This window comes from Myiozetetes cayanensis, unplaced genomic scaffold, assembly GCF_022539395.1.
Source record: "Myiozetetes cayanensis isolate MyiCay16 unplaced genomic scaffold, myiCay2020 scf18, whole genome shotgun sequence".
Classification (NCBI taxonomy): domain Eukaryota; kingdom Metazoa; phylum Chordata; class Aves; order Passeriformes; family Tyrannidae; genus Myiozetetes; species Myiozetetes cayanensis.
The window spans coordinates 15,487,606-15,515,524 of NW_026087389.1; the positions used below are offsets into that span (position 1 = coordinate 15,487,606).

The 27,919-nt window shown below is 42.6% G+C and overlaps 1 protein-coding gene across 3 annotated transcripts in view; it reads right to left on the reverse strand.

Annotated features, from left to right (window-relative positions):
* The window catches only part of SFMBT1 (Scm like with four mbt domains 1), a 70,876-nt gene that overhangs the window by 24,179 nt on the left and 18,778 nt on the right, over positions 1-27,919 (reverse strand). For all 3 annotated transcript variants that reach the window (XM_050312754.1, XM_050312753.1, XM_050312755.1), the window contains exons 2-3: positions 9,416-9,583; positions 3,091-3,185 (exon numbers count right to left, since the gene is read on the reverse strand). In XM_050312754.1, coding sequence (XP_050168711.1) covers positions 3,091-3,185; positions 9,416-9,443 — 123 coding nt within the window. In that variant the 5' untranslated portion in view covers positions 9,444-9,583. The remainder of the gene's footprint in view (positions 1-3,090; positions 3,186-9,415; positions 9,584-27,919) is intronic.

The following is a 27,919-nucleotide window of genomic DNA, read 5'->3' on the forward strand; positions in this document are numbered from 1 at the left end:
CAGAGGGTTTTCTTTGGAGCAGTGGGGCTGAGAGGGCAGGCTGAGATGGCCAGGAGCCGTCAGGGACTGCACTGCCCGGGCAGCTCCCACCACTCCATCCCAGAAGGTCCCATCCCCACATCTGTGCCACGGCACAGGTCAGACCTGGGGGTCCAGCTCAGCTCAGGAGAGAGTGACAAAGAGTAGACACAAAGTACTAAGAGCAAGCAAGACCACACAGCAAATAAATGTGTTGAGACGATGCTGAACACCAGGTTATTTTTAATACATGTTTACACGTGTATAGAAGTAGCAGAGAGGAATTTTAAAAAAGCATTCAACAGTTCTAGACAAAGTGTAGATTTAGGGGGATGACAACATTGGCTTCCAGTGCAGCTCTAGGTTTTTTCTAAGTTCTTTCTTCTGCTACACTGTACATAAAACAGTCACTTTGATCTCAATATTGTTCAATTTTTATAATGTTAACAAATTAAACATTAGAACATGCTTAATTTGAGAAGTAGCTTACATTTTCCTATGTGTCTTGTTTATAGCAAGGCAAAACTCTGAGAATTAATATAAGCAAAATATAAAAGGTCTTCTCTCTCATCTAGCTTTGCTAACACTAGCTATGTAACAATAGATTCAATTTTTTTAACCTGAACATGTACTCTCCTACAACCCAGGTTAGGTATTTCTCACTTGCTACTCATAATGTTTCAGTATTTAAAAAGAACCAAACAAAAACTTTAAGCTTCCATCTAAAATATATTTATATTAATTAATTAATTTTTATACACATTCATTTGCTCTTGTGCCAAGACTATTCTTCAGCTTAGATTTTTCCCCTCTGCTTTTTTGAGAGTACAAAAGTAGTTCCTTCTCAGCTCTCCTGACAGTGAATCATAAAATGTGTCATTCTTGAAGTCAAGCAACTCACACTACAGATTTCAACTGGAGGGACCACCAGTCACTGGCACAGACACATCAGTGCCTGTATGCTCTCCACTGGAAATCACTCCTCTAATGCATCCTGCAATCACACTAACCTTTCCTTAGGGCTTCGTCACACAGACAGGCTGTCACTCTCCACTGGGAGGCAGTGAGACTCTCCTCTACCTTTTCCAATGCCTTTCCTTCTAATGGACAGCAGGAACCCCGAGGATGTGACCCTGCACTCCTGCATTTCTATTAACAGCCAGATCCAGGTGATGTGACGCTGATGTAAGTACGTTCCTCTCTCTGATTGTCAGTTCAGCGTCAGCCTTGACTCCTCAAAATTTTATGCCAAGCTTATTGTAGAGAACATCAACACTGGTCTCTGGACAAATTCTGCTAACAAATGCCTGATAGTTCTGTTTCTGAACATGCAGGAAACTATTTCCACGCTCACTGATGACCCCTTGCAGCAGTCCTGGTCCCCCAAGCCCCCAGGACAGAGGGACAGGGCTGGGCAAAGGGCTGGGCTTTGCCCACACCTGCTCACTAAACCCCTCTCCACCACAATGTTACCTGCACCAGCAAAACTGCACTGTGCTCCTCACACATAGGGATTAACAACAATTAAAAATGGGGATTTTTTAAAGCTATTTGTATTCTTACCAAGCATGGCCACAGCCAGCACACCTGTGACTCCACACAGCTGGGTTGGCACAGGGCTTGCGAGTCTTTCAAAGTGCATCTCTTGCTAATTAACAAAATGCAGCTACAACGTTGATTCAGTTGGCCACCACTGTAAGCTGGCATTACAGTTAGCTGCATCATGCCCAAGCTATGACAGCAGGCTTCCCTAACAGAGCTCCTGTAAGGCAAACCACACCAGAGGACAGACCACTCCTCACACTGCTGCAAAATGCCCTCGCTCTGGGTTCCATTCTGGCCCTCAGCGTGGGCTGCACGGACACCACCACTGAGCAAGCTCTCTTGTACAGTCTCAGTACACCAAGGAAGAACCAAGCAAGCAGAGGCCCCTTCCCGTCAGAAATGAGATACCTGAATGTTTATTTTGGAAAAAAAAAAAAAAAACCACAACAAAAAGCTTACAATTACATCCCAGTCTATGGAAGAGCTTCTGTGAAGTCTGTGCTTATTCTCCATCTTCACTACTAACACAACTGCCATTTTTCAACAGATTCTTTAATGTTTTGCACTTCTTAAGGTCACCTGTGGATTCTTGTGATCCTTCATGAACAGACCTCAGTCCACTTTCCTGCTGATTTAAGTTTCCAATACAGAAAGTCATGATACTGGATCCAAAGCCTGAGCACTATGGGATGCTTTCCAAGCAATGTGTCACACACATCACTGACATGGTAAAAGACCTATAGGCAGTCTTTGAAAGACTATTAAACAGTAACTTTAGTAAAGGGCTGGATAAGGATACAGGCTGGCAGTCTGGAAGGTGTTCTAATTGTTGGAAGAGAACCAGCAGGTTTGGACACCAGCTCTATACAGCTCACCTTCACTGATGACCCAGTACCAGCAAGCAGATTTGGCATTCAGATCTCACCCAATGGGACAGGGCACTCCAGGATTTTACCAACAAACATTTGATTAAAGATGTCTAAGGGCAAAGACAAGGGCTTATCAAGACCTCATCCTATCCATTAAGCCTCTGATCAACAATTATCCTAATCAGTTTTATAACTACTACAGCCAAGCATTTGGCAGAGCTATTATTTTCTCCTTGAGATCCACCATTAAAGACTTCTTCGAGAGCACATTTGAATTCTGCTGTTCAAGAACTTTCTGCAACCAGCTTTTCTACAGCAAGTCCTCCATAGGAGTTGTCCAGTAGCACCAAAAGAAGAAAGAGACTGACTATCCTGAGCTTCTTGAGAAAAATCAAGCTTATCCTCTGGTGCAGAAAAGACCAGGAGCTCCTGAACTTTCAGCACTTGTGGATGGGGTTACTCTGTACTACATACAGAGAGGAAGATGAGAAACAATAATAAAAAGGTTGAATTCCTCATTTCTCTTTACTCTAAGAATGTGATTCTAGTTAGTCTTCCAGATTTGAGAGCATCAGCACATTCAAAGAAACCCTAAACATCCAGTGCATCAAAAAACCAACGCAGGACATGGGAAGCAAACACACACTCCCCTACTCACATGTTTGAAGGATCCATGGGGGGCTGCAGTTGCTCCTGTGTCTTCTAGATACTCATCCCAATTGAATTCCATTTCATCCACACTGGAACCAGCATCTGAAAGAGAAGCCAAACACCTGTAATTTAGCAAGCTGTTGGCTTAAGTTTTAGGCTCCTACAAAGCACAGCAAAGCCTTCTTCAATTCCAAACGGCCGAGTACACAAGCGTGTGTCAGTTATACATTTCAACACACACACAACACCATCTGGCCTTTCTTTGTATGTCAACAGCACTCTTGAGTTGGACCTGGTCTGAAAAACAGCGAAATCCTGGGTTTTGGTTAAGCACAAATTGCTTACAGTTTGTGGGAGGAGAACACAGGCAGAAGAGCTCTGTGTTTGTATCAACAAATATAAAGGAGTCAAAACTTTTAGCACATTGGACGGTTAGTGTATTTAATTAAAAAACATCCAGGAAACAGCAATACCAACAGTAAGAGATTTGAAAAAGAAATAGTAAAAAAAAAATTTGAAATATCACTGTCCTCTTTTCTAAGTTAGGTAGTATGCATTAGATGTTTTAAAGCATCAAAAGCAGAGAGAGGGATTGAGGGTAGTTCTAAAGAAAACAGCTTGAGACATAACTGAAATCAAGACCACTCAGATTAGTCATTTTAAAAAGCCCAGTTCATAAGGTGTAACAGCTTCTTTAGACCAAGAAAATCTCATTTCAGGATGCATTTAAACCACGAATGTGCTAAAACCACTCAAACCACAGTTCAGATCTCACTCAGGCTGTTAGGGAAGCAAACACCTGGAGTGAGCCATGCTACAAATTAGTCAGATTTCCTATTATTATTGTCAAGCCTGTTCCCCAGCCCCAGCCTCCCCTTCAGTTCCTGGCTCACCTCCTCACTCCCTTCCTATTCTCATTTTTTTGCAACATGTAACTTACTCTGTTGAGAAGATGCCAAACCAGCAGAGGTTGGATTTCAGGTCCCCTATTTTAATCCAGCATGCAGCCACACCACATTTTTCCTGCAGGCACACAGTGGGATGACCAGGGAGGGTCCCACCTCATGCAGTCAGTGCTTTTAACCTCAACACACAAACTACAGCTTCAGGTTCAGCAGCAGAACGGGATGGCAGTGACGTGACACCAAAGCAGAGCCTTCATCTTCACTTTCAGACTGATTCCACCATCTGCACCATAGCTGTCTTTATGAATGAACAAGGGAGCTTTTCCCCTCTCAGGGGATCAGGAAACCCGATACCTTGTTTATACTTGAAAACAGAGAAATCTCTGTGTATCACAAGCCCGAGGAGAGCTCAGCAGAGGTTACAGGACACCAACACTTCCTACACTGAGTCTTCCTTAGGACAGGCAGTAACTGTTCTTTCCAGGAGTAGTAGCTTGAGTGGGAAACATTACACATCCAAAAAAAAAAAAAAAAAAAAAAGTACTGCTACATGCCCTTATCAGAGCCCTGGACATGCTGACAGCCTGCTAAGTATGCTCCAGCACAGTTCCTAGTCTGCCAATAGAAAGGGGCAAATATTTGCCCAAAAGTCTGAGATATGTTAAACAGAGGAAAAAAACTAAAAGTCTTGAGTGTAAGTAGGTTCAACTCATCTTCAGACTGATGGTTAAGCTCATCTTTGACTTTTCATTGTAACTCTAGGAGTTATTTCCCAAAACTCAGAAATGTATATTCAGTTAGCTGTTGTTTGCTGATGACAGTATCTGTCTTAAAGGAGGCTCTTATCTCTCCCAAACAACTTCTGTTGTTTTGAACCAACCACAGCTGGTTACACAGGCCTTTCATAAACCCCAGAGCTCAAAAGATTCAGAGTCTGAATATGACCATCACTTTTAAGGGACAATTTTTAACTTACTGAAGAAATGACCTGGAAAAATAAATAAGGAGTTTTATTTAGAAAAATTTTGATGGAGTAAAGAGGTTAATGCACACATTACAGCTGTTTGCAAATTAGGGTGAAGCTGATCAAAGCTTTGGCTGCAAGTCATTCCAAGAAAAATACAAGTGCATTGCAAAATGTTGTTAAAACAGATTAAGATTTCTTAACTCATTTAAAGAGAATTTTATTTTAATATGACCATAAAAATGTTTAAGTTCACAGCTCCAGAACCGAAGTGGGACCAATCAGCTCAGATGCAACACATATAGGTCAGTCAAGACCTGGAGCAAAGTCGGTCTAATTTTTCTCCTGACCAGAGCAAGTCAGCTCACCTCTTCCCACCAAAAACCACCCAGCTGCTCCAGGGCAGCAACAGCCCCGCTGTCCTCCCGCCCCAAAAAGCACTGCCTGCACCCTCCAACGCATTCCTGGTTTAGGGAAACAAAGCAACGGGACTGCTCTGTGCTTTTGAAGCAGTTTGAAATCCAGCGGCTCCATCTGGGAATCCCACACGGACCTCGAGGCTTTCCCGAGCCTCGCAGCACCGCCGTTCTCATCAGATAACTGCCGGAGGGGCAGTTAAGCTCCTTAAATGAGGCACAGGTCACTTCACACACTGAAAGGGTCAATTAGTAACTTCTGTTGCCACTTAATTGCTACAAGGAGCTCCAAGGAAAGCCAGTTCGCCTGCTGCTCCAGCGACCCTTTGCCTTTAACTACGGCTGAAACCATTCCCAACTGGATCAGCTGCCGCAGGTCCTTTGTCATTCCACTCACCCACAGTTTCTGCAGCCTGTCCATATCCAAACGAGCTTTTTCCTTCCAGGTGAGAAGGGCTCGGATTGCTCTGTACAGTACAGTGCCTAAATCTCATCAGCACACCAAAAGCTCACTTGAAACACATTTTTCACGGGAAAAACAAACAAAAAAACCCCAACCAAACCAAACCAACCAAAAAGTATCACAAATCCCCATACAACACTCATTGCAAACTTAATAGTCTTTCCGCTTTATTTCAGGGAGTTTCCCTGAATCAGAGGGATTTTTTTAAACTTTTTTTAAAAAGCACACACAGCTTTTGCTGTTCATTCATTCATTCATGAAAGTACAACTCAGTTTGTGTTTGCACCTTACTAAGGTTTTACAATTAAATGAGACAACTCTGAGACAACAAATGAGGTGAGGGCTGTGCTTAGCTATAATTTTAACCCATCTATCTGCTGCTTTCACACACAGCCCTGCCACAGCATTCCAGGTGATTTAGCACAGCACTTACAGGAGCAGGGTGGAACAGGAAAAGCTCATTGAATAAAGCTCCAAGCAAAAATGCTGTAGGAGGATTCATAGTGAGAGCAGTAAATTAGCTTTTTAATTGTGGTGTGTGGAAGGATTTCATAAACCATGAAAAATCTGAGACATCAAAGTCTCTCTTTTTCAACGTCTGAGTGGAGGAACTCTCCAAGAGTGCAGTGAAGGACCATCTCTCTGGTAAGGCTTTCAGAGTCACAGCCTTCCTGGTTTTATTGGCAGGACAAGTAGAGCAGGCCCTGCTTAAATCCAGCCTTTGATCTAGTCCATTGGTATTTTTGGCAAGACCCTCTTGCACAGGTCCATCCTCACAGGTTAGCAGATCCCAGGATACACAGTGGAGCAGTTTAAGGAAGCCACATTCCTGAGGGGCCACATGTCCCTATCAAACATCCTGATCAGTCTGAGTTCAAGCTATTCAATAAAACCAATAAAATAGCAATAAAAATTAACAGAACATCAGAAATTTTTGCTACTGGGAGAAATCTTGCACATGACTAGGACAGATAACAAGCAAAACCATATCTAATGCATTTGATTCTAAAGCACACTTTATCCATCTAATGCTGCATGGATGTACATATTTATTCTCTTTCTCCCCATATCCTTAATTGCTGCCAGTCCTAAACGAAATCAGCTTTCTCCTATGTGGAGACAGATTTTTCTCTATTAGACAGGATGACTGAGCAGCACATTAGCTCAGTGGCAAAGCAGAGCTTTGGCAAGGGCAGCAGAAGAAACCAGATGCAACTCCCATCTCTCTGGCCTTGCCATACAACTGGTTTTTGTCAGCAAAGCTTTCAAATGAAGCTAAAATTTTCTCCAGCAAAATCTGAGCAGTGTCCTACAGAGGTTCTGTGGAGAATTCTCATCCACTTGGAGGTGAGAAAATTCTCTGTAAGAATATCAGCAGTTTCCTAGGTGGGTATAACACTTCCCATTTGTCACTGTTTTTACTAGCATTATTGGGAACACTAACTCTTCCTTTCTGAACCTTGTCATGAATTACATCCTGCTGCTCTCTGATACATCCAGGAAGAGAAAGAATATGGAATTGTACCATTTGGACACAAGAATGTAAGGAAATATTAAGGAAGCTAGCCCTTAAAAATACCTGAAATGGAAACAGTCTCCACCAGGCTGTTTTGATCTTTGGATTTGAGTTAAATTCTCGCTGCAAATAACTTTCATGCATCTTTAATGTGATAGAGTTGAAGGCTGTCACATTGGACATTTAAGTACATCACACTGAGGTCTGCAAGACCTTCAATTAAGGCTAACCTAAAGGTTTCTCACCCTGAAATGTAGATATATTTCAATCTGATTTTAATAACAGTTAATCTTTTTCATCTATACCAGCTGCAAGACCATGAATAAATAAAGACAGGTTGGAATTTCAGCAGCTGAGAAAGACTGTGACAAGAATGAAAGTTGTCTTTTCCTCTCTTAGTGTGGGAGAGCATCACAACCAACAACCCTGACCACTGTCTGGGTTCTTGGGAGGCACAGAGCCTGTAAAACCAGAAAGACAGAGGGGAATCTCCAAAAACTGATACAAATTATCACGTGGAAAAAAATTACATAGGTCAAAGAATAGGAAGAATGTTCCAGTAGAAGTTTGGACTGGTCTAAGTCAAAAGCACTTCAGAAAACAGTATTTGAGGACACAACAAACCCAATGTGCTTATGCTTCCACAGGCATCATTTTCTGTGGACTCTCTCTGAATGCAGCAAGTAAAGCTCTTGTCAGTTATTGTTTGCTTTTCACAGCCTCCTGTACTCAAACCTGGCACAAAAGGATGCTCAGGAAAATAGCTGTTGAGCAATTTCAAGCCAATATCAAACCCTTCCTAGCTATTCCAAAAGCACAGACAGAGGACTCTGTGTCCTCTGATACTTTTCAAGGAAGATGCTTAGTACAGGCTTTAGTACCAAGGGATGTGCTACCAGGCTGTGAACACACCACTGCTGACCACTTCAACATCTCCTTACTGTTCCTCTCCCTTATGCTCTGGCAGAAGTCAGCAATTTCCTCCAGCTGAGGAAAAAGGCAGAAAGGTGACTGAAAACATTCCATATGCTTGTCTTTTCTTGCTTATTTGAGGATATAACATTGACAACAAATAAAAATCATAAAGCAGAAGACAGCGTTCTCCTAAAAGCACTAAAGATTAACCCTATATTTAACATTTCTTCGCTAAGACCAAAAGCAATTACATTTCCAAGAAGTAAAGGTACAAAAACTACCAATAGAGAATTTTCCTATGACAAGAGCAGCTTGCTGGACAAGTACCAAAGGAAGTAATACCCAGATGAAATCCTGATCCAGTTGTTTACACTGGTAACCACAAACTGAAATCTGCTTTACATTAACTGTACCTACACCATAGGAAGGGATCTCCTCATGAAAAAGGCAAACAAGACAGAAAAAAATAGATGATCCCTACCCCCATGAGAGGGTACAATCCCAAAACTGTTTCAGAAAGCTGTTAGTATTCCCAGCCATCCCAGACCTGGTGTTTCAAGGTGAACCAAAACCTGAGCTAATTTATCATAATATACCACCCTGCAGCAGGTTAGGGATTGATATCACAAGCCTATCAAAGTGGACACACCAAGGCACTTCAGAAAAACAGGACAGATTACAATGGCAGCAAATAACTTCAGTTATCTGACTTTTTAAAGCAGCAGCACAACCTTGTCAAAAATTTAGGAACATGATGAATACAAGGACAGACAAGATAATATTAACCACTTTGACAGACAAATGCCTTAAAATAGTAGCATTAAAACCACTGAGCTTTTCATAAGCCCATCATCTCATGGTGGTACCTCAGAGAGAGTCACAGCTTCTCAAAAACACAATTACTAAGGTGGGTGAGACTTTGTTCTTTAAGCCAGGGACACATCCTGCTTTGAAGAAAAGCAACAACAAACATAACCACGACAGCCCCATGGCCAGAATCTAAGCCCAAATCATTGCAATTTGCATTTCTCCCTGTGGACAGTGCACACCATCACACACATGCACGTTGGACATTCACTGTGCTCGGCTCTCTTCCATCTTGCTTGCCAAGTTTTTCAGGATAGTTGGCCAGGGAGCTCAGCTGGGCTATTACCTGCATCATACTGCTGTTCTCCATTCATCTCCACAGCAGCCTGGGGGTTGTTTCGAGCAGCCAGAAGCAGGGGAGCCCAAGGCTGTCACTGTGTGGTGGTCATGAGTCGCCTCCCGCCTTCGATCCTACTGGGAGCCAGGACATTCAAGAAGGAATCCTGGAAAACACCTGAAAGGAACAACTGGTAAGAAAATCTTTATGCAATTTTTAACTATTTTTAAGATAGAATCATAGCATGATTTGGGCTGGAAGGGACCTTAAAGCCCATCTCATTCCAACCCCCCTGGCCTTGGACACTTCCAGGGATGGGGCAGCCTCTGGGCAACCTGTGCCAGGGCCTCACCATCCTCACCGTAAAGAGTTTCTTCCTCATATCCAATTTTCAAACTTACTCCTATGAGCCATTAAATCATTATTTCATTATGAAGGGAAGAAACCAAGGAAGGACAGGTCTAAAGTGAGCCCAAGTTGAGTGCACTGGCAGTGAGTGAACTGGAAGTTTTCTTTATACACAAAATTCCCCATTAAAGCAAAGTTGTTTAGTAAATAAAAGCCTAGGTTACATGTTTATTTAATAACAACACACTTTGAGTGACAACTTTTTATATAAATCAATGAGATGGGGCCTGAAGTGGCCCTAAACCCAAGATTATTGGCTTAAAAATTCTTGTTTAAAAAAAATAATTTTAAATACCCTTTGCATTCTTGTTTTTTTGTTTTAAGCAAGGTACCAGAAATAAAGTAGAGGACTAAAAGTCAGCTTTTAAAAAACATAGGTGGCACTTCTGAGATAAACACATTTTTAATAATAATGGTTTAAAAAAAGTCCTACACATCTGAAAAGCCTTTGAGTTTTGTATAGCTATAGTGTCTATGGAAACCACATGATAATGCTTAGAGGTGGCTTCATTCACACAAAAATAAACCAACAAACTTGAACAGAATTAAATATCTTACAGCAGTGCTCAGCCCTGTACAAAGTTCTCAAGTACAACCAGAACTACACCTTCAAAAAATTCCATTACATGTGAAAATAAAACTTTTTTAGAGTAGCAAAGTTATCATTAAGAGCTCCTATTGAATGGTAGCTCAGCGCCACAAAAATCTACTGTGTAGAAGATATTAATAAGTTTTATTCATTCCAGCTCCAGGAATGTGTGTGCAAGGGAACTTGGCTGTGATGAGCTTCTAACCTACTGCACTCCCGCTCAGAAAGGCTGTGCTCAGCACGTAATGCAAGGTCACACAACTCCCAATTCAGCTCAGCCTCTGTGAGAAAGCTACTGAGAAATTAAGCACAGGGACCACTCTCAGTGTCCAGTGGTTCCTTACACACTTCTTCCATGCTCTCAGGACAAAGCAGGATAAGATAATGGAAGCACATGTTCCCAGCCCACCCTCTCTCAAGACTTTCCTCCTACAGACAGACTGAGTTTCCATTTTTCCATCTTTCATAAAGTAATGCTGGAAGATGATGTCACTGGCAACCTGCACGATGCTTGGCACACAGGGAAGAACCAACAAAATACTTTATAATCATATAACCATTCATCAAAATATTTCTTGCTACATCATAGGTCTATCAGCTGTCACATTGCTAAGCCAAAACAAAGGCAGTGCTGTGAAAAAGCAAAGCACGGAGTCCAACAAGTCTGGGGATAAGCCACTGGTTTTTAACAGTGAAGCCCTGGCAAAGTACCCTCAGAATTAATTGCAATTAAGTTATTTTCAGTTCGTGAGATTCAACTCTCAATTAGCATCTCTAACTAAAGCAGGTGATGTAAACTATCTGTTTCTTGCAACATGAAAATATTTCAGACACCTCCCCCTCCCACCCTCCCAAAAATAAAAATCACACAACCATACCCCAAACACCAAAGAGGCTGTTGATTTAAGAAGATGCCAAACACTGGCAGCTCCTGTTGAAGTTGATTGATATTCTGCCCAAGTCAAGTTGGGTAGTAATTCAGGATCTCATAAGCAGCCCTGGTGTTTTATGTACACAAAATTGAGAGTACTTGTAATTAGCACCCGCCAGGGCTGTGCCTACAGTCTGGCACCCCAAAGATTATCTTTTGATAAATCTCGAGGGAAGGGGAGCACAAGTGCTGCTGGAACAGAGCTGATTTGGAAATACTTTGGACTCTTCAGTCTCACTTCTGCATTTCAAATCTCCTTTCAGCACATGAAATATTCAGATGTTAGCAACTGGAGGCAGTATTAAAAACAGTTACAGTTCATTAAAGCCAGATGGCTCACTTGAATATGAAAAGAAATCAAACATAAGCTGGATGTTGAATTAAAGTAAATCAGCTGGTGTCTGAGCCTTAATATTATTTTAAAACAAAGGCACAGGAGACAACGGGGACAGGAGACACCCCTAAGGACCAGGGAAGAAGCTATGGAAAGGATCAGGTTTCAGTGAATTCCTTCATGCCAAGGCATCCAGTAAAATCTACTTCAGCCCCCTGTGTCTACCATAGAGAGCTTCCCTCTGCCCAAGCAGGCAGGAAACCTGTTGCAGGTTGCCAGGGCATAGAAGGGGTTCCTCAGCACCTGAAACCTGCAGCTCTGCTTCTGAACACTGAGATAAATCTGCTGCTAAAGCAACAGGGAAGGTAAAGGTCCTTTTGTTTTCCTTGGACCATATCCTGGAAGAGGGAGGAGAGGGCCAAATGTCCTCCTGGTCCCTATGCCCATTCACACATATACCTGTGCTTTTTCACTTCAAGGAAATACTAATTATGTGTATAATTAGACCCCCTGTGAGGGGAGACAGCCCATGCACTTCATTCAAAGACTTTTTGTAACAAATCTTTTATTGGAGGATTCACAGTTATGATACAGGCAGTGCCCTGTTCAGCACCTCTTCTAATTAGGTCCAGTGTTTGCAGTGGAGATTCTTGTTGTCATTTCAAAGAAATCTATTCAGGACAAAAGCACCCCTCTACTTCAAACTCCTGTCTGGGAAAAAAAATTCAGGAAGAACAATGGGAAGTACAAAGCTGGTCCAGATGAGCACCCAGCAGTAGCAGCAGCAACCCTTTCCCAGCACACACTTACTCAGCAGACCCCTTCAGTGAATGTTCCCATTCCTCTTCCTTAGGCACAAGCTCATCATAAAAGCTCTTCTGTGGTTCAGATCTAAAACTCTTAGGACAAAATTAGCCGAGAGACTTTTCCTTCCCAGAGAAGGGACTGCACCAACACTCCATGCCAGAGGGCCACATCCTGCTGCTGCACTGACTGAGGCTCCAAACCACAGGGCAGAGATCTCCCCCAGCCTTATTCCTGATCCTGCCACATGTAACCTCAGCTACAACCTGCTGTCAGTGCCAGGTGCTCACTTGCCCTCCGCCTGTATTAGTGCTGCAGAAATCAGCGATTTCCACAGCCCCCAAAAGACATCTTCAAGCTTATTTTTTAACCTTTTTCCTAACCTCACACCACTGCAGTCAATCACCAGTACAGGCCTCAGCTGCCCCTTTTGCTACAAGCAGGTGAGATCGTGGCTCCAGGGCAGAAGGGGGATGTTCAAACCAAGATTTGTGTGTGACTGGGCACTTGCAGGTCACACATCTTATCACTGCAGAAGCAGATCTAAGGTAGCTGAAATGCAGTTGCACAGGTCCTTTCCCCGAGGAGAAAAGCCAGGTGCAGAACATCAGCCCTTCGGACAACACATCTGCACCCTCCCAGAGGACAAAGAGACTCCACCCAGGACCTTCTAGGATGACAACTTAAATTGAAGTGTTCTAAATATCAGTAGAGTTTAGTAAAAAAAAAAAAAAATTTAAATTCTACAGCACAACCAGAACTTGATGCAATAAACTATTCAGGTAGAAGCCAACTTGATTTTAGGTTCAACTTACAAGTTCATACTTGATTCCTCATAAATGCTTTTGTGAAATCCATTCCAGGTATACTGGTGAGTTTTGTATCACAGCAGTTGGGAGTACTCTTACTTAGTGTTTTCAGCACAAAACAAGTAAGATACAGTGCAAATTTCTCAATCAGAACCAAAATCAACAGTGCTGGAGAAAATTAACTTTCAAGCTATTCAGTGTGAGTTTCATTCACTCTTTTGTAGCAATTCACTTGCAGTGCAGAAATAGCCAAACCTCCACAATTAGAATCAGTACATTTCTTTAAACAGCCACATCCTTTTGGGGGAAAATGTCTGATGCTTCTATAACAAAGCAATAAAAATACTACCAATTTCATTAGTCACAGCTGCTGAAGGAATGATCCCATCCAATGTGGAGAACAGAAACCTTTGGCTGACTTGCAGTTCTTTAAAGTGTTATTTTTACACACACACACACAAAACAGCCGGTCTGTAAAAAGGAGTTTATTTGCTTGTTTCTGTAAGGACTTACCAAAGATAAACAAATATTTGAATGACCTTTAATTGTATGTAGGACCACCCCCATTTTCCTTAGGCTGTCTTGATGGCATACTGGGTGCCCCAAAACAAACACAGAACTTTCCTATGTTAAAAAAATAAATAACAGGGCCAACCGTGCTCCCACATTTTTGCAGCTGCAAATCCAACCATAAGCAAACCCACTCTGAGTTTACCACATTCTGCTCTCGCCCCTCTAACCTGTCTTAAGAGTCAAATCAGACACTTTTGTGCTCTTGCAGGAGGTCACAGCACCCTGGGCCGGTGCCCAGCCCTTCTCCAGCAGCTCCGGCTGCAGACTCTGCCCATGTGGTGTCCCAGGGCCACAGCAGCAACCAACAACCAACCATCCCTCAGGAGGAATCTTTATTTCAACACGAGTGGTCAACATTTCTGAAGTTTCAGCCCCTCTAATCTCTGTCTGCCAAGTCTCCTGTTGTCACTTTACTTGGGCTTTGTCCTTGCAAGGGTAGAAATCATGTTAGCCTTAACGCTTGGCTCCTGCTCCTTGCAAAGGAAGCTTTCTTGAAGACACGGCACAGATTCCTGCAGTCCCTGTCATCTCTCTGCCTGCCAAGAGCATGCTTGAGTTTTCTTATCTGAGCACCTTCTGTATGGCCTCTGAGAACAAAACCCATTGAACATGAAGATTATATATGTATATAAATGCAAATAGGAACTATTATCACCAGAGTTGGATTAATTATTAAAACTTAGGATATTTCTCTCACACCTGCACTGCAATCTCTGCTCACAGACCAGTACTCCTAACAGTTCCACCCTTCCAATTCCCTGCTGCTCCCATTAAATCTACTTTAGCAGAAGAGAAACTCTGAGACTCCTCATGAGAACTGCATTTAAAGAACACACCTTCTGTTCTTACACTTCCAAAGAAATTATCACAAAATGTAAAAGGGGCAAAGAATCTGCCATGGAGTATCCAGAACAATACCAATATTAGCAAGGTTACAGAAAGTTGTGTGGCTCTGGGGGGCACATTTCACCCCTTGTGAATGAAAGTAAGTACAGGACTGCAAACACCTCTGCCAAGGATGTTAAACCAGCCTGCACCACTGCAGTCAATGCAGTAATACAGAGATTATTCCAAGGGTTTGATTAAAAAAAAGAAGCCTATATTTATGACAGTTTCCCTGGATTTACCCAGTGCCCACAAACAAGGTGGGCAGAACACTCCAGCCAGCAGGACAGGGCAGGGTCCCACCCCTGCCTGCAGCCAGTGCTTCACCAGAGAAGTGGTGTCAGAGCTCCTCTGCCTGGAAAACGTGGAAATGCTGCCTGTGAACATGCATTTTTATTGGCATAAGAGTATTTGCCAGAGAAAAGGAGAATCTGTTTTGTCACAAAATGGGACCAATGCTCATATCCTTAACTCAACTTTCTACTAGAGCTACTTGTACATCACTGAAAAACCAACAAATAATAATCTATTTAGCAAAATTCTGCCAGTATAACCTGTGGTGTTTATCTTTTACATTTAGGTTATGCCAAGTTATGCTAGTTTTCCAATTCCAACCCCTGTCTGAAGTCCAGTGGCTTCCAGGATTTGACTCACTGCCTGGGTCTGCCTGACTATACACATCACACACCGAAAACTGGGAAACCTGGTTAATGAATCTTGAAACACTCAGGGCCAGCTCAACAAATTATGGGATCTGACTTTACAACCCTTGCTGGGCTACCCAGCTGGGAAAGCAATTCCATGGGACTACAGGTTAAGTCCAGGTGAGAATGTAAAAGTCACAGCTCTGTTCCCACTAATTCAGAAGCCACTGGACAGCCAGAGCATTCACTTGACAGGGGAACACACAACAGACTGTTGTTCCCAAAAAGTTCCTTTGTGTTTACAACTGGTTGCAAGTAAAAGCTATTAAGAAATGCTTCCTTTGATCCTTCAACTTTTAAGGTAACAGGGAGTTTTGTCAACTCCTTAAAGTTTGCTTTTCTGTTTTAAATACAAAATCTCCATCATTTTTCTGCTCTCTTCATCTATTTTCATGGCACGCAGAGTAAACGCACATTGGGGGTTATGGGCCAAATAAAGAAACCAGACAGAACAGACTGCTCTGTTTTCATTGTTGATTTTGTTATTTCATATCCTATTGCACAAATACAACTGCCTGAAGTTACAAGTTGAAAAAGAAGATGAAGTGAAAAAAATGTGAAGTTCCTGCTGCTCCCAAGTCCCAGACAACACCTTGGCAGTTTCTTATCTTCTGTAAAAGGACTAGCAGTGTGAACAAGTAAATATTCCACCAGGAAAATGTAATATAATCTGTGGTGAGATAAAATAAGAGCACTCAGATGGAAAGAAACCGAATTCTACCTCTGGATCTTAATCCCTAATGCACATAAGAACTGAATCATAAAGTACATTATAAGTGACATGGATGGCTGCCCATCAAGGAAGCACCAGGCAAGGGTTAAACTGCAGTGTGACAGCCATCAGAGGGTTTGAGAAGCCTTCTCAGCTTCCCCAGAAAAAGTACATTACATCAATGGGTTTAGACTTTAAGCGAAATTACTTAAATTTTTGTCAGAGTCACCACTAGTCTTGTTCTGGCTTGAAACAAAAATGCACAGAACCGACTCTGTTCAAGAGCCAACCCTGAGCCCATGCCAGGATTTGGGATCTGCAGCACAGAGCCCTAGAGAGCAACCTGTGGGGAGCTACGGGTGGCAAAGCACTCAACTATCAGCTCCAAACCAAACTCACAGCAAGGAAGAGCACCTGAATTGTTAAGTGGGAGAAGACAAAGTATCAATGCCTGAATATAATAAGGATACAATCCTCAGCTATCCCCTACGTGAGAGAAAAGGGTTTTAAATCAAGAAGTACATTCACTGCACATACATTTTAGGCAATTAACAAAGATGCAAATTAATCCATAAGTGCCTGAAATGTAAGAATTACAGGAGAAACCTGGAGAAAAAATCACCTGTTAGAACACCAGATTTGGAAACTAATTTCAACGTATGTCAGGCCTACAGATAAAGTATGAAGGTCAATGAAGTTACAATAAATAGCTCCCTAATACTGCCATGAGGCTCAATTTATTCAAACAAGTCCTCACTGAAGCCTCATATTATGTGCATATGTTATAGAAAGTCTTTGAATAAAATCTGAGCAGGACACTCAACTTGGCTCAGCCCTCAGGTCACATAAAGGGAAAAAATTCTGCACTACCTTCCAACCCCTTCTTTGAAACTGAACTTCAATTTCAGAGAACCACCTAATGGATGTCACCACTGCAGACAACACAACAATTAACGGAGATGTGGAGGGGGAAGGAAGGTATTTTGCAAATAAGACATTTTTTAAAAGTCCATCAGATAAAACGCTTTTTTCATGTAAAAGCACGCTCCGACTTCCTTTGTCATGTCATTGAAATGCCACACAATACAGAAAAAGGTAATATATTACACCCATTTCTCAGAACAGCTCCTAAACCACAAGGTACACACAGAAAGGGCAACTCTCCTTTGAATGTCACCACAATCACAGGACAAACTCGGATCCTGTCAGCCAGTGAGGGCTCACACCACCTCCAGACGTGGAGCCCAACTTACCAGTAAGAGCACTTATTCCCAACAAGTACACTCTCCACCCCACCAAGATAGAAGTTTAAAGGTCAGAAGCTAAACCTATTTATTAGTACATTGACCTGTAGTTCTAGATCTGATTTTCTTAGAGCAAGCAGGAACTCCAACACATCTGCAGCTCAGCTGGTACACTCTTTGGTGCACAGCACTTGTGAAATTATAAACAATCTCCTAGATTTGGGTTTAAAAATAGACCTGATGGTTTAACTTTTGGCTCCTATATTTATAAATGTGGCACTGATACTAGGGGACAACAAAGGGAGTGGTATTTCATTCACGCTTCTTTACATACATAGATCATCAGCCTTTCTTCCCTGAGCAAACCAACTAACCCATTAGTCAAACTGTCAGTGGCAGGCTAGAATGAAAATTAAGATGGAAAATACCCTCTTCTAAAGTTTGTAGTCTTGGTAGCCTATAATTTCAATGCAATAATTCAGTCTTAAATAATTTCAATTAAAAAATCCCCTTAATCATAGAATCTGTGTTTGTTTTTATGCACGCTAATGATATTTGAACATAAGGTCTGCTTAGACAGATGCAACCACAAATCAAACTGCTGGCCCACAGACAGAAAACCTATTTTAACAAGCAGTGGCACTAAAAAAAACCCACAATGGCTGCAAATAAAAGCTGCAGAAGCAAACAGGACACGGTCTTATCAAAAGCACTCATCACAGCACATTGAGTTGGATCAAAACAGACTTGGAACTCACAATATTCCTTATGAAGAATTAATTTACTCCTGGATGGCCAGCACAGGTCATAGAACAGGAAACAAAACAGGGAAAGTTTGTGGCTGATGAGGTTGTCTTTGGAAAGTGAAACCAGCATCATTTTCTCCGTGCTACCTCATCTTAGCAAGAAGTAAGACTCAACCTCCCAAATGGACTCAGGTGCTGGATCTAATAAATTTGGAAAGTGATTAACGGAAGACTCTCAAAGGTGACAACCACACCCAACACTCACCGAGCACGCCCTACAAAGCCACTTCATCATCAAGGCCATCAGCACTCAGGCCTTGCTTTCAGAAATGTTAATAAGCACTTCATTTCAGATGAAACCTGCATAAACGAGACTACAAACTCTGAAGGGTCAGCACTCCAGGCCTGCTGTGCCATTTTCTTCACAAAGCCAGGTTTCAGAGCACAGCACTGCCTCAGGACTTCTGTGCTTCAGATTTTTATTTCCATGGCTTAGTCTCGCTGTTCCATCACCGTGAAGGCAACTCTCATGACCAGAGCAGCCCTGGAAGGCTCCCAAGCTGTGCTGCAGGCAGCAGGTGCTGGCACTATCACGGCATCTGCAGCATCTCCCCACCCTCTCCTCGGAGCCAGCAGTGTCCATCCATCCCTCCTGCTCCACAGTGCAGGACAGGCTCACGGCACCAGTGCTATGATGGTACCACACAAGGGTCAACATCGCAGGCTGGAGCAGAGTCTGGAGCAGTGGAACACGCTGGGATCATCTCCCTCCACTCACAGTCCAGCACAAAGAGAGCTCCCAGTGCCCTGCACTGTCAGCTTGGGGCCAAGGAGCAGTGAGGACATCCCCTTCCTCCTCCTTGCAGCTCTGCAAGCTGGGACTGACCCCACTACCAGCACAGGACAGAAACACCAGGAGCACAGAAAATTAAACAGCAGCAGGTTTCAGTTTTTCCATAAAGGCATGTCCTCTTCTCCTTCCCCCTGACAGACCAGCATCCAGCTACCTACATACCATCCAAATGTTAGTTCTCCCCATGATTACAGTCATTGCCCTCATGCAGCCACTCCCCAGTTTAAAAGCAAAAATATGGTTGTGAATTATCACCTTAAAACTGAGGGGAAGCCAACACCAGAACCATGATTCTACCATGCAGGGGCACCAGTGGAGAATGTACCCTGATGGCTGTGTCCCTTTGCTCAAGTCTCCAAATGTGAACATAAGAACTTCTAATTCCATTTTTATTAAATGAAATCACTTTCCATCTCAACTATTGAGTAAAAATTGTCACCTCAAGTCAGAAGTCCTAGATGAGGCAAAATTCAACTTCCTACAGCGCATATTTAAAGATTCTTTATCAAAAAAAGTGCTGCAGGCAGGTTTATCCTACATCTTAACTGCCACCAACTGTTCAAAAAAATGCCCTCTGCAGTCTGGGTTTGACTCACATCCCCAACCTGCTTCATGTCCCCTGTGTACTCCTGAACAACTCCTGTGCTGTTACCATGAGATGCATTCTGACCTGAACTGCTCCTTATCTCCCTAAGATAGTGTCACTGATGAGGAAGTCTTGAGTATAATCACCTGGAACTAATCTAATCTAAGTTGGTTTAGAACTGATTTGACAAGATTCACCCGCCCAGTGCAGGATCTGTCACTCCCACGTGGTGATTTCCCTGCAGGTGCAGGAAAGCCCATGGTGGAACCAGGATGAGGAGTAGCTCAGCAGTCTGGTGTGTGGCTGCATGAGCTGCTCAAGTGGTGTATCTGTCACACACTGCTGGGGCTTTGGGGTGTAACAGCAAAAATAAGTGTGTTTTCCCCAACGGTGACAAATACGAGTTTACTGACACTGTTTAAATGCTAAAAGCAAAGCCAGTGATACTGAATAACTAGACAGAAACATCTGAATTATTTAGTAGACAGTGCAGAAGCACCGAACAAGCCAAAGCATGATCTGACCAAGAAAAGAACAAGGCAAAAAAAAAAAAAACCAACAGCTATTAGTGTTCTGTTGAAGAGAAGGAACAGCTGAGTGCAGGATTAAGAGAGCAGCCATGACTGTGACTGCACGGCCAGGGATGGTGACAAGCAGCACTGCTGCTTTTTGATTGCCAACTACTACACTGACTGAGCTGCAACAGGAGGCAACATCCCAAGACTTTTTTTCTTTTTTTTTCTTTTGGACTATCTTCCTGAAACACCTCAAAACCCTGAAGTCTTCCATGGCCACTATCAGGGAAGAAGGGGAGTGGAAAAGGCACATTTCAACCCTTCCTTTTAATAATCCTATAGAGAAAATCCTGACCAACTGATCACGGCTAACATTTCTTCAAAGGGAACATTTCTTCCTCATTTAACTTACAAAACTCTGTCTCCTGCAAATGACATTTTATTTATAGCAGTGGTATTTGCTGTATAACTGATTGGGGAAGGCTGTAAATGAGCATCATTGCATATATATGGAAAACAATGATAAAGCAGTCATCAAAAAGCTACAGAACATTTAAATATTCAAATAAGGCAATCTGCATAACCCCCACCTGAATTTTAATTTTGCAGAACTTATTTCATAGCTTTGTGCTGCAGATGATCTGTGCAAGCTACTTCTTTTCCACAGAAAAATGGCATCTTTCACTTTTAGAAGTCTCCACCCCAAGTAATATTAATTTTAACTCTTGGAGGGAAGGTAAAGGAGGCTTTGCCATAGGAGAACATGTTATTTTTAAAAGGTTGAAGTGCTCAAGGCAAGAAGGCAAAGGTGAAGATGCTGATGAGCCACAATAAGGTTGCAATGGCAGTGAACTGCATAGAGGCTCCTCACCAGCCAAGCAAAAACTAGGTTATAACTTAAACTCTCTAAAATGTGAGCTATCAAAATGGGAAGGAGAGGAAAGCAATGCTGCAGAGGAAAGGGAGGCAGACATGACAGCAAATCAGCCTTGATACTGAGGCAAGGATCTCCAAGGGAAAAGGAGGACCAACTTGTGTGGGAGCCCAGGCTTGTACCAAGCAGGTCAAAAAGATGTATTCACAGACTGGAGGGCTAAATGAATGCCTGGGAGCCTGCCCATATGGCAGCTCTGGAGCTGGGATTACTCAGAAAGCACTTCAGTTAAAAACCAAACCCAAACCCAAACACAATGCTCTTGCAGAGCAACGCAGTGCTGAAGTCACAACATGCAAACCACACGCTTGCACTTCATATACTGCAAACACAACGGGTAAGGGAGGTCAGGAGCTTCTCTTGTTCAGATCTTACTCTGAAATCCGGAGCAAGGCAGATTCTAAACAGTTTCTCTTTGCAGACCACGGGCTTTTAAACATTATCCTCCACGTGTGCTCACTTAGTGGTACTTGTTACTTTTTTAACATTTTTGACTGGGAGATTCACCACTGCTTTAAACACAGCGTCCTCAGTGCTGCTGGGATTCACAAGTGGAAACACCAGAATATTCCTCAGACAACAAGATCACTTTTAGCACCACTCAATTCCCTGACCGCAGACACATTATATCATGCATATTTAAAGAAGTATCATGCCTGAAAAAACTTAAATTTGATAAGAAAAGCCTCAAGAAGGAAAGGGTGTTAGGCTCTTTCCCATGGGAAACACAAAGCTGGGGAGAGGGGGAGCCAGAGAAGGAAGAGGGATAACGGGGGGTCAGTAAAAACAATCACTGCAATGTTGCCCTAAGGAGAAACTAAGGGCAAAAGAAAGAATAAACACCTAGAAAACATCCAGTTGCTTCAGAAACAACATTTTCTTTTACAAACATTAACTAGTTGGTCCAGAGATTTCCATAAAGAAGTTGGAGACCAAGCACATCAAATGCTTTAGCAAAAAACCTGGTCATTTATTTTACTGACCTACACCACAGTGGTGTAGCAAATCTCTTCTGCATTCAAAATTCCTGCCCTTAAAGTCCCGATTACTGACACTTCAGGAGTAAAGTGAATGCTTTCTAAATCTAAAGAATGGGGGAGGAGATCAAATAAAAGTTGCCTATACAGGTCTCATTCTGTCAAACTCTTTTCAAAAACCAAGATCTAACGACAACTCTTGCTCTTCCTCACACAGAGGCTACCCCAGGTCCACACACCCAGCTTCTTTCAGCACTAGAAGCTTTTCTTCCCTTCAGCCAAACAAATCCACCACACCGTCCTCTGTGATGTGAGAAAAGGCTCCAAGAACAATGTCCCAAAGAGCTTATTCATTTTCTGCATCCATGAACTCTACAGCATTCACTGCCACAATAAACACTGTAAATATTTCTCACAGCCTCCTAAATTGCCAGCTTTCAATGATTTTTACTGTTTCATTTTTAATTTTCCACACTTTGTCTTCACTACGTGATGGCACAAAACCCCACAAATGCTGCTACCAAGATTATTGCATTATTTAAATAACAACCGAGTTAAATTCCATTGACATTAATTACAAGTTGGTTCATTAGAATGTCAGTTACTGTGATAAAACTCAGTTACTGAGAAGAAAAAAAAACCCTACTGCCTGTTTCTAGCCTAGATGGGTTGTATGCATCATGGTTTTATGCTGGCTTAGGGCATGGCACGAGGCTGGGGACGTGCCCAGTGCCGTTCATGCCTTCAGCTCTCAAGCACTCAACAAGGACGGCTTCTGAAGAGGAGAAAGGGGGAAAGAGCAGGAGAGGGAGTTTGCCTCCTAGAAACCAGCGTGAGGGAGAAAAATGGAACAAATGTACATCTTTAGAGCTGGCTTTTTCCCCTCCTAAATTTTATTTCAGGCCTATTTTTATTTCAGGTAGTCAAGGACAGGTCAGATTTTTGGTGTGTTAAGGGAAGGTCTCACACTTCCCATTCAAACCACCCTGGCACAAACAGGGGCAATTGCTTTGTTCACCTCCATCCCTGGATTCAGAGAAGAAACGATGGAAATCACACTGACCCTGGGTCTGTACTACAAAAAAATCTTCCACAAGCACCGTGGCTCCATAAACAAGTGAGCAACATGAAGAGAGCAAAAATCAAAGCGCTAACAGTTAATGTCCAAACAAGCTCTTGCCTCAACATGTGTTATGAAAACCTTTGATGTTAAGAGAAAAGAAGAGGAATCTTGAAGAAAAGGTCAGGCTTTTCTTGAGAATAACAGCTCCTCAGGGCTCAGCCTCAGCATGGAACAAGGAAACCTATCTCAAAACGTTTGTTTCTAGACTTCACCACTTAGATGTTCTTAAAAGACTTGTGAGCATTCTTTACAACTTGGCTGTGGTTCCACTCATAACCAAAATAAGGCTGCACTACTCCCAAGAAGGCAGTTCCACACCCACTCATTCATCCCTACCTCACATTAAACTTTCCACTGGAGCAAACTCACCCAGCAAAACCAGGCTAAAACTCCCTTTATTTATAAGATTTATAAACAACCACTACCCCCTTCATCTTCCCCATGCACTCAATTCCAGCAGCAAAGATGAATGAAACTTCATTACTTCAGTTATTTATAACCCTGTCAGGGTCCCATCATCCTGGCTGTCACACAGTGTGCTTTGATCTGTGATCTGTTGGGGCAGCAGCACCCGTTTTGCAGAGTACAATACAAGAGAGCAACAGCTCCGTTCTGACAGAGCCACAGGGAATATTTAAGCACAGACCAGAAACTATGGAGCTGGGAGTAACAAAATGTTTACTTTGTACATTCACATGGACTCCCCAAACTCCTCAAGCAGGCGTCAACCAGCAGCACCAGTGCCTGACACAGCTGCACGTCACTCAGTGACCACGGTTTTGCTGAGAGGGATGTGCAGCAGAGGCTTAACCACGAGCTTGTTCTGCAGCCACTGAGCAGGGCAGCAGACTGGCAGTGTTCTGTGGCACCCACATTTTGTAAATCTCCCCCTGCATCATCAGGAGAAGCCATGGGAAGACAGGACACACTGTCAGGTAGGACTTTGCTGATCAATGCAATCTGACTTAGGAGCTACACAGCTGCTTCCAGTAAGTTTTGACGTGCAAAACAGGAGTTTGGATCCTACTTTCAGGCTAACTACGCTTCCAGTAACACCTGACTTCTTGAAGCATCAGTCCCACATAATGTTTAGGAAGCCTTGAAGCCCTGCTTCCCCTTCTAGCTGTTTGCTGTCAATGCTTTCCACCTGCCAGGACGTGTGCTGAGCTCAGTGCCACCCAGAGCCTCCTCCTTGGGCTCCACACAGGCTCCAGAGGTGCCCGTTCTGTGCTGTGACCTGCAGAGAACAGCAGTGCTCTTACAGCTTGAGGAGATCCACACACCACAGTCCTCAAAAAAACACCAATTCACAACCAGCATGAGGGAAGTCAGCCTTGTTAAATAAGTTAAATGTTGATATTTAGCAAGCTCCACATATTCACTCACTGGATGGTTACACACCATGTGTGACCTGTTGTAGCTAAATTACATTTTAGTTCCTGTAAGGATAAAATTCCACTGTACATTTTAACTTTTTTTAGTCTAAGAACTTGTGGAACTGAAACACATCCATTTATGGAATGAGTCTCCTTAAAGCTGGTTCTGATGAGAGAATAATTATGCACAGATTTTGTGGAATAAGTAAGAACAGCCATTCAGAGGTTCACTAAGTTGTATTATTATGCCATTTAACTATTAGGTAAGTTGTCCTCCATAAGCTAAAAATGATAATAATAAAACTCCACCTTCTATGAATTAGGAAAAGAGCCATGGGAAACACAAGCATTCACACAGTGGCAAAAAAAAAAAATAAAAAAAATTGGAAGTTCTATACAGATGGTGGTTACCTCTGCTTCCCTGATGCCAGCAGGACTGCCAAGAACTGTCTATGAGCATTCACTGGTACTTGATTCATTGCTCCTGACCAGTTTCCCATTTCTGAACACACGATGACATCACCTACGCTGATATTTAAAGTACACAACACTCAGGCACGTTATGTAACCAACTTAACCAGCACAAAGAGCATCATTACATGCACTTTCTCCACATTACAATCTAGGGAAGAAACCCCTCCATCTAGTCCTCTGGGTGACCAGAAGATGCAGGTTTCCCAGCTAAGCTCCAGCACGACTCCCCATGTGCATCCTTTATCAGTTAAGGGAAGGCAGGGCTTGTGGTCAACTTCATGGGTTTAGTTTGCCGAGGAAGTCGACAGGCAGACTAACAGTTAATAAAATAAGCATCTATTATTGCACTAACACTGAACTTGTATACTTTAGAGAAGACTGAAGCTATTTTACTCCATAGCAGCTGTGTTTACACTATAGCACAGTCTGGTACCTCTGAAACTCAAGTGAACTTATATCTGACAGTAACTCTGCTGGTTCCAAGGGAAAGAAAACCTGTTAAGGGAGAAACATACTTCAGTTTCTTGTGTCAAATGAAAATCTTTACTTTAGCAGCTGCTTTTAAAGATATCACAACTCTATTTACCATAGACCAGGAATACAAACTGAAACTCAAACATATTGAAAACAGTTATTTCATTTATACATTTCTATATGTTTCATTTATTTATATATGAAAATTCATCTGTGCTCACCAGAACAAACTTTTCCCTTCTCCTCCAGCAAGGTACACAAATACATTTTAATCAGTATGAAAGCCAGTTTACAGTTTAGACTCTGAGCTGCTGACAGTGACTCCATCAGTCACTGTCAAGAACAGAGTGCCTGTTCTCTGGCTTTCTTCAGATGAAAAAATAATGCACATTGTCAAGATAATTCAGTGTTACTTTTTAATGACTGAGGCTCAGTGGGCATCTTCCCTTCTCCTAGCACCTGCTGAACAGAATGGGAAATGACACTTTATCTAGAACTACCAAAAGTTTTGGACATCTATTCTGCCCAACGCAGTCAGCTGGACCAGATCCGGGAAGCTCATTACTCAAAAAAGGAAGCATCTCCTTGCTTTTACCTGGAAACCTCAGTTTACATTACAGTGATGATGCCAGATCCATCACAAGAGCTAAGTCCTCAGGTGGGGAATGCCATCAGCCTTCAGGCATCATCTGTGATCCTTCTGCTCTGGCTAAGCAGAAAAAGCACTTGGTAAAGGACAGCAGTGGCACAGACACACTCACCAGTGCTCTGAACCTCCTCTTGGCTCCTGGCACAAACAGCACCAGTTGTTCAACTCCAGAAAGTCGACCTTTCTTGAGCCTGGCAATTTCACTCCTTGCTCAGGATAACATAATGCCATTTTGCAGGGTTTACTTAATATTTCTTTTGGGGCAATCACTCTTTAATTTTAATCGAGGCTTACTCAATTGGTTTATGGTGCCAGATCTGTTTTGGACTGGTGAACACAGACAACTTCTCCTGAGCTTAGAGTAACACAGGCAGAACAGATTTAAAGAGCAGTAAATTCCAGGTTTAAAGGTCTCCTACTGCCCAGCACATCGGGACAGACTGCTGCCTCTAGAGTGCAGCAAGAGCATGGCTCTGTGGTGGATGCAGCCAAGCTCTGGAGATGGGAATGTGACAGTCCAGCTTTCCTGCAGGGTGCTGCATCCCCAGCACTCTTCTCCTCTAAAAGCAAGGCAATGAACCCCACTGGGTATCTACCAGTCAGTTTGTCTCCTTTGTTTTGGCTTTCTTCTAAGCCAGAAGACAAATAATACCAATTAGAAAGGTCTGAGAGAAAGTGCTGCATCTAAATACAGACAGGGGATGCAAATCTATCTCCCAAGCAGGGGAAAGCACAGTGAGAAAAATGAGGAAATCTGGAATTTACAGCTGGCTTTTTTCTCAGGCTGGCTGTTTCCACTGCCTGCAGGTATGTAGGTGAGGCTGATCAAAAAAGCTTTCCCAAAAGGCCACTGCCTTCCTAGGAGGCAGCTGGGGATTAAAGAAGCTAAAGCCAAATACTGCTCAGGAGTTGAAGCTGAAGTTCAGAGCCACTCTTAATTTTGCTGCCCTCCTTGCTCCAGATCCACTTTCACTATTGCTACCACAAACACAAATAAAACCCAGCAAGTGGTGGCAGCGCCACTGGTCAAACGCCATCGACACCCAAGCTGTGAGCGGCTTCCACTGAACTGATCAGCAAGTCAGAGATGCTGAAGAGCAGCCAGGTGGTGACATCCAGCAGTGCCACAGAACTGCTCAGGCAACACAGATTCTTCACATTCTTTTAACCCAAATTACCAAAAGCATAATGAATTCTGGTTTTAGCTGTCACTGGACACAGACAACTCAGATTAGCTCAGCAACAATGCGTGACGTTGGGCCCCCACTCAATTTGAGCACGTTTGCTTATAATGCAAAACCCCAAGTTAATTTTTTCATTTACAGTCAGTTAAGACAGAGAGATCACATCATAAACATCTATTACCAAGAATTCGTAACTACCCAAAAGATACATAAATGACAGTGCCTTTTAGAAACATCCTCTTGATCTTAAATAGATGCCTATCGAAACAACTCCGGCAATTCTGTTACAGTGACTCTTAGTCATCACTGTAGCACAGCCTATAGTGCTTTGCTATAAAGAGATTGTGGGCACAGGACGCTCAAAATTAGTTTCCACGCTTTACAGCAGCACTGATGTTAAAGACAATAAATGCAACAGGAATAAATAAAGTAGGAGTTAAGTTAAATGCTATTTAAGGGCTTATTAATTTATAATGTAACCAAATTAATCCACTATCAGTATCTAAAGAAAAACTACTGAAATCAAAAGCTCTTGGGGAGTTGTTAAGAGGAAATGAGAAATTGGTTTACTCTTCACTGCCACTTCACTGTTTTAGCAATATGGGAATCCAGGCTCCCATTCCAGATCT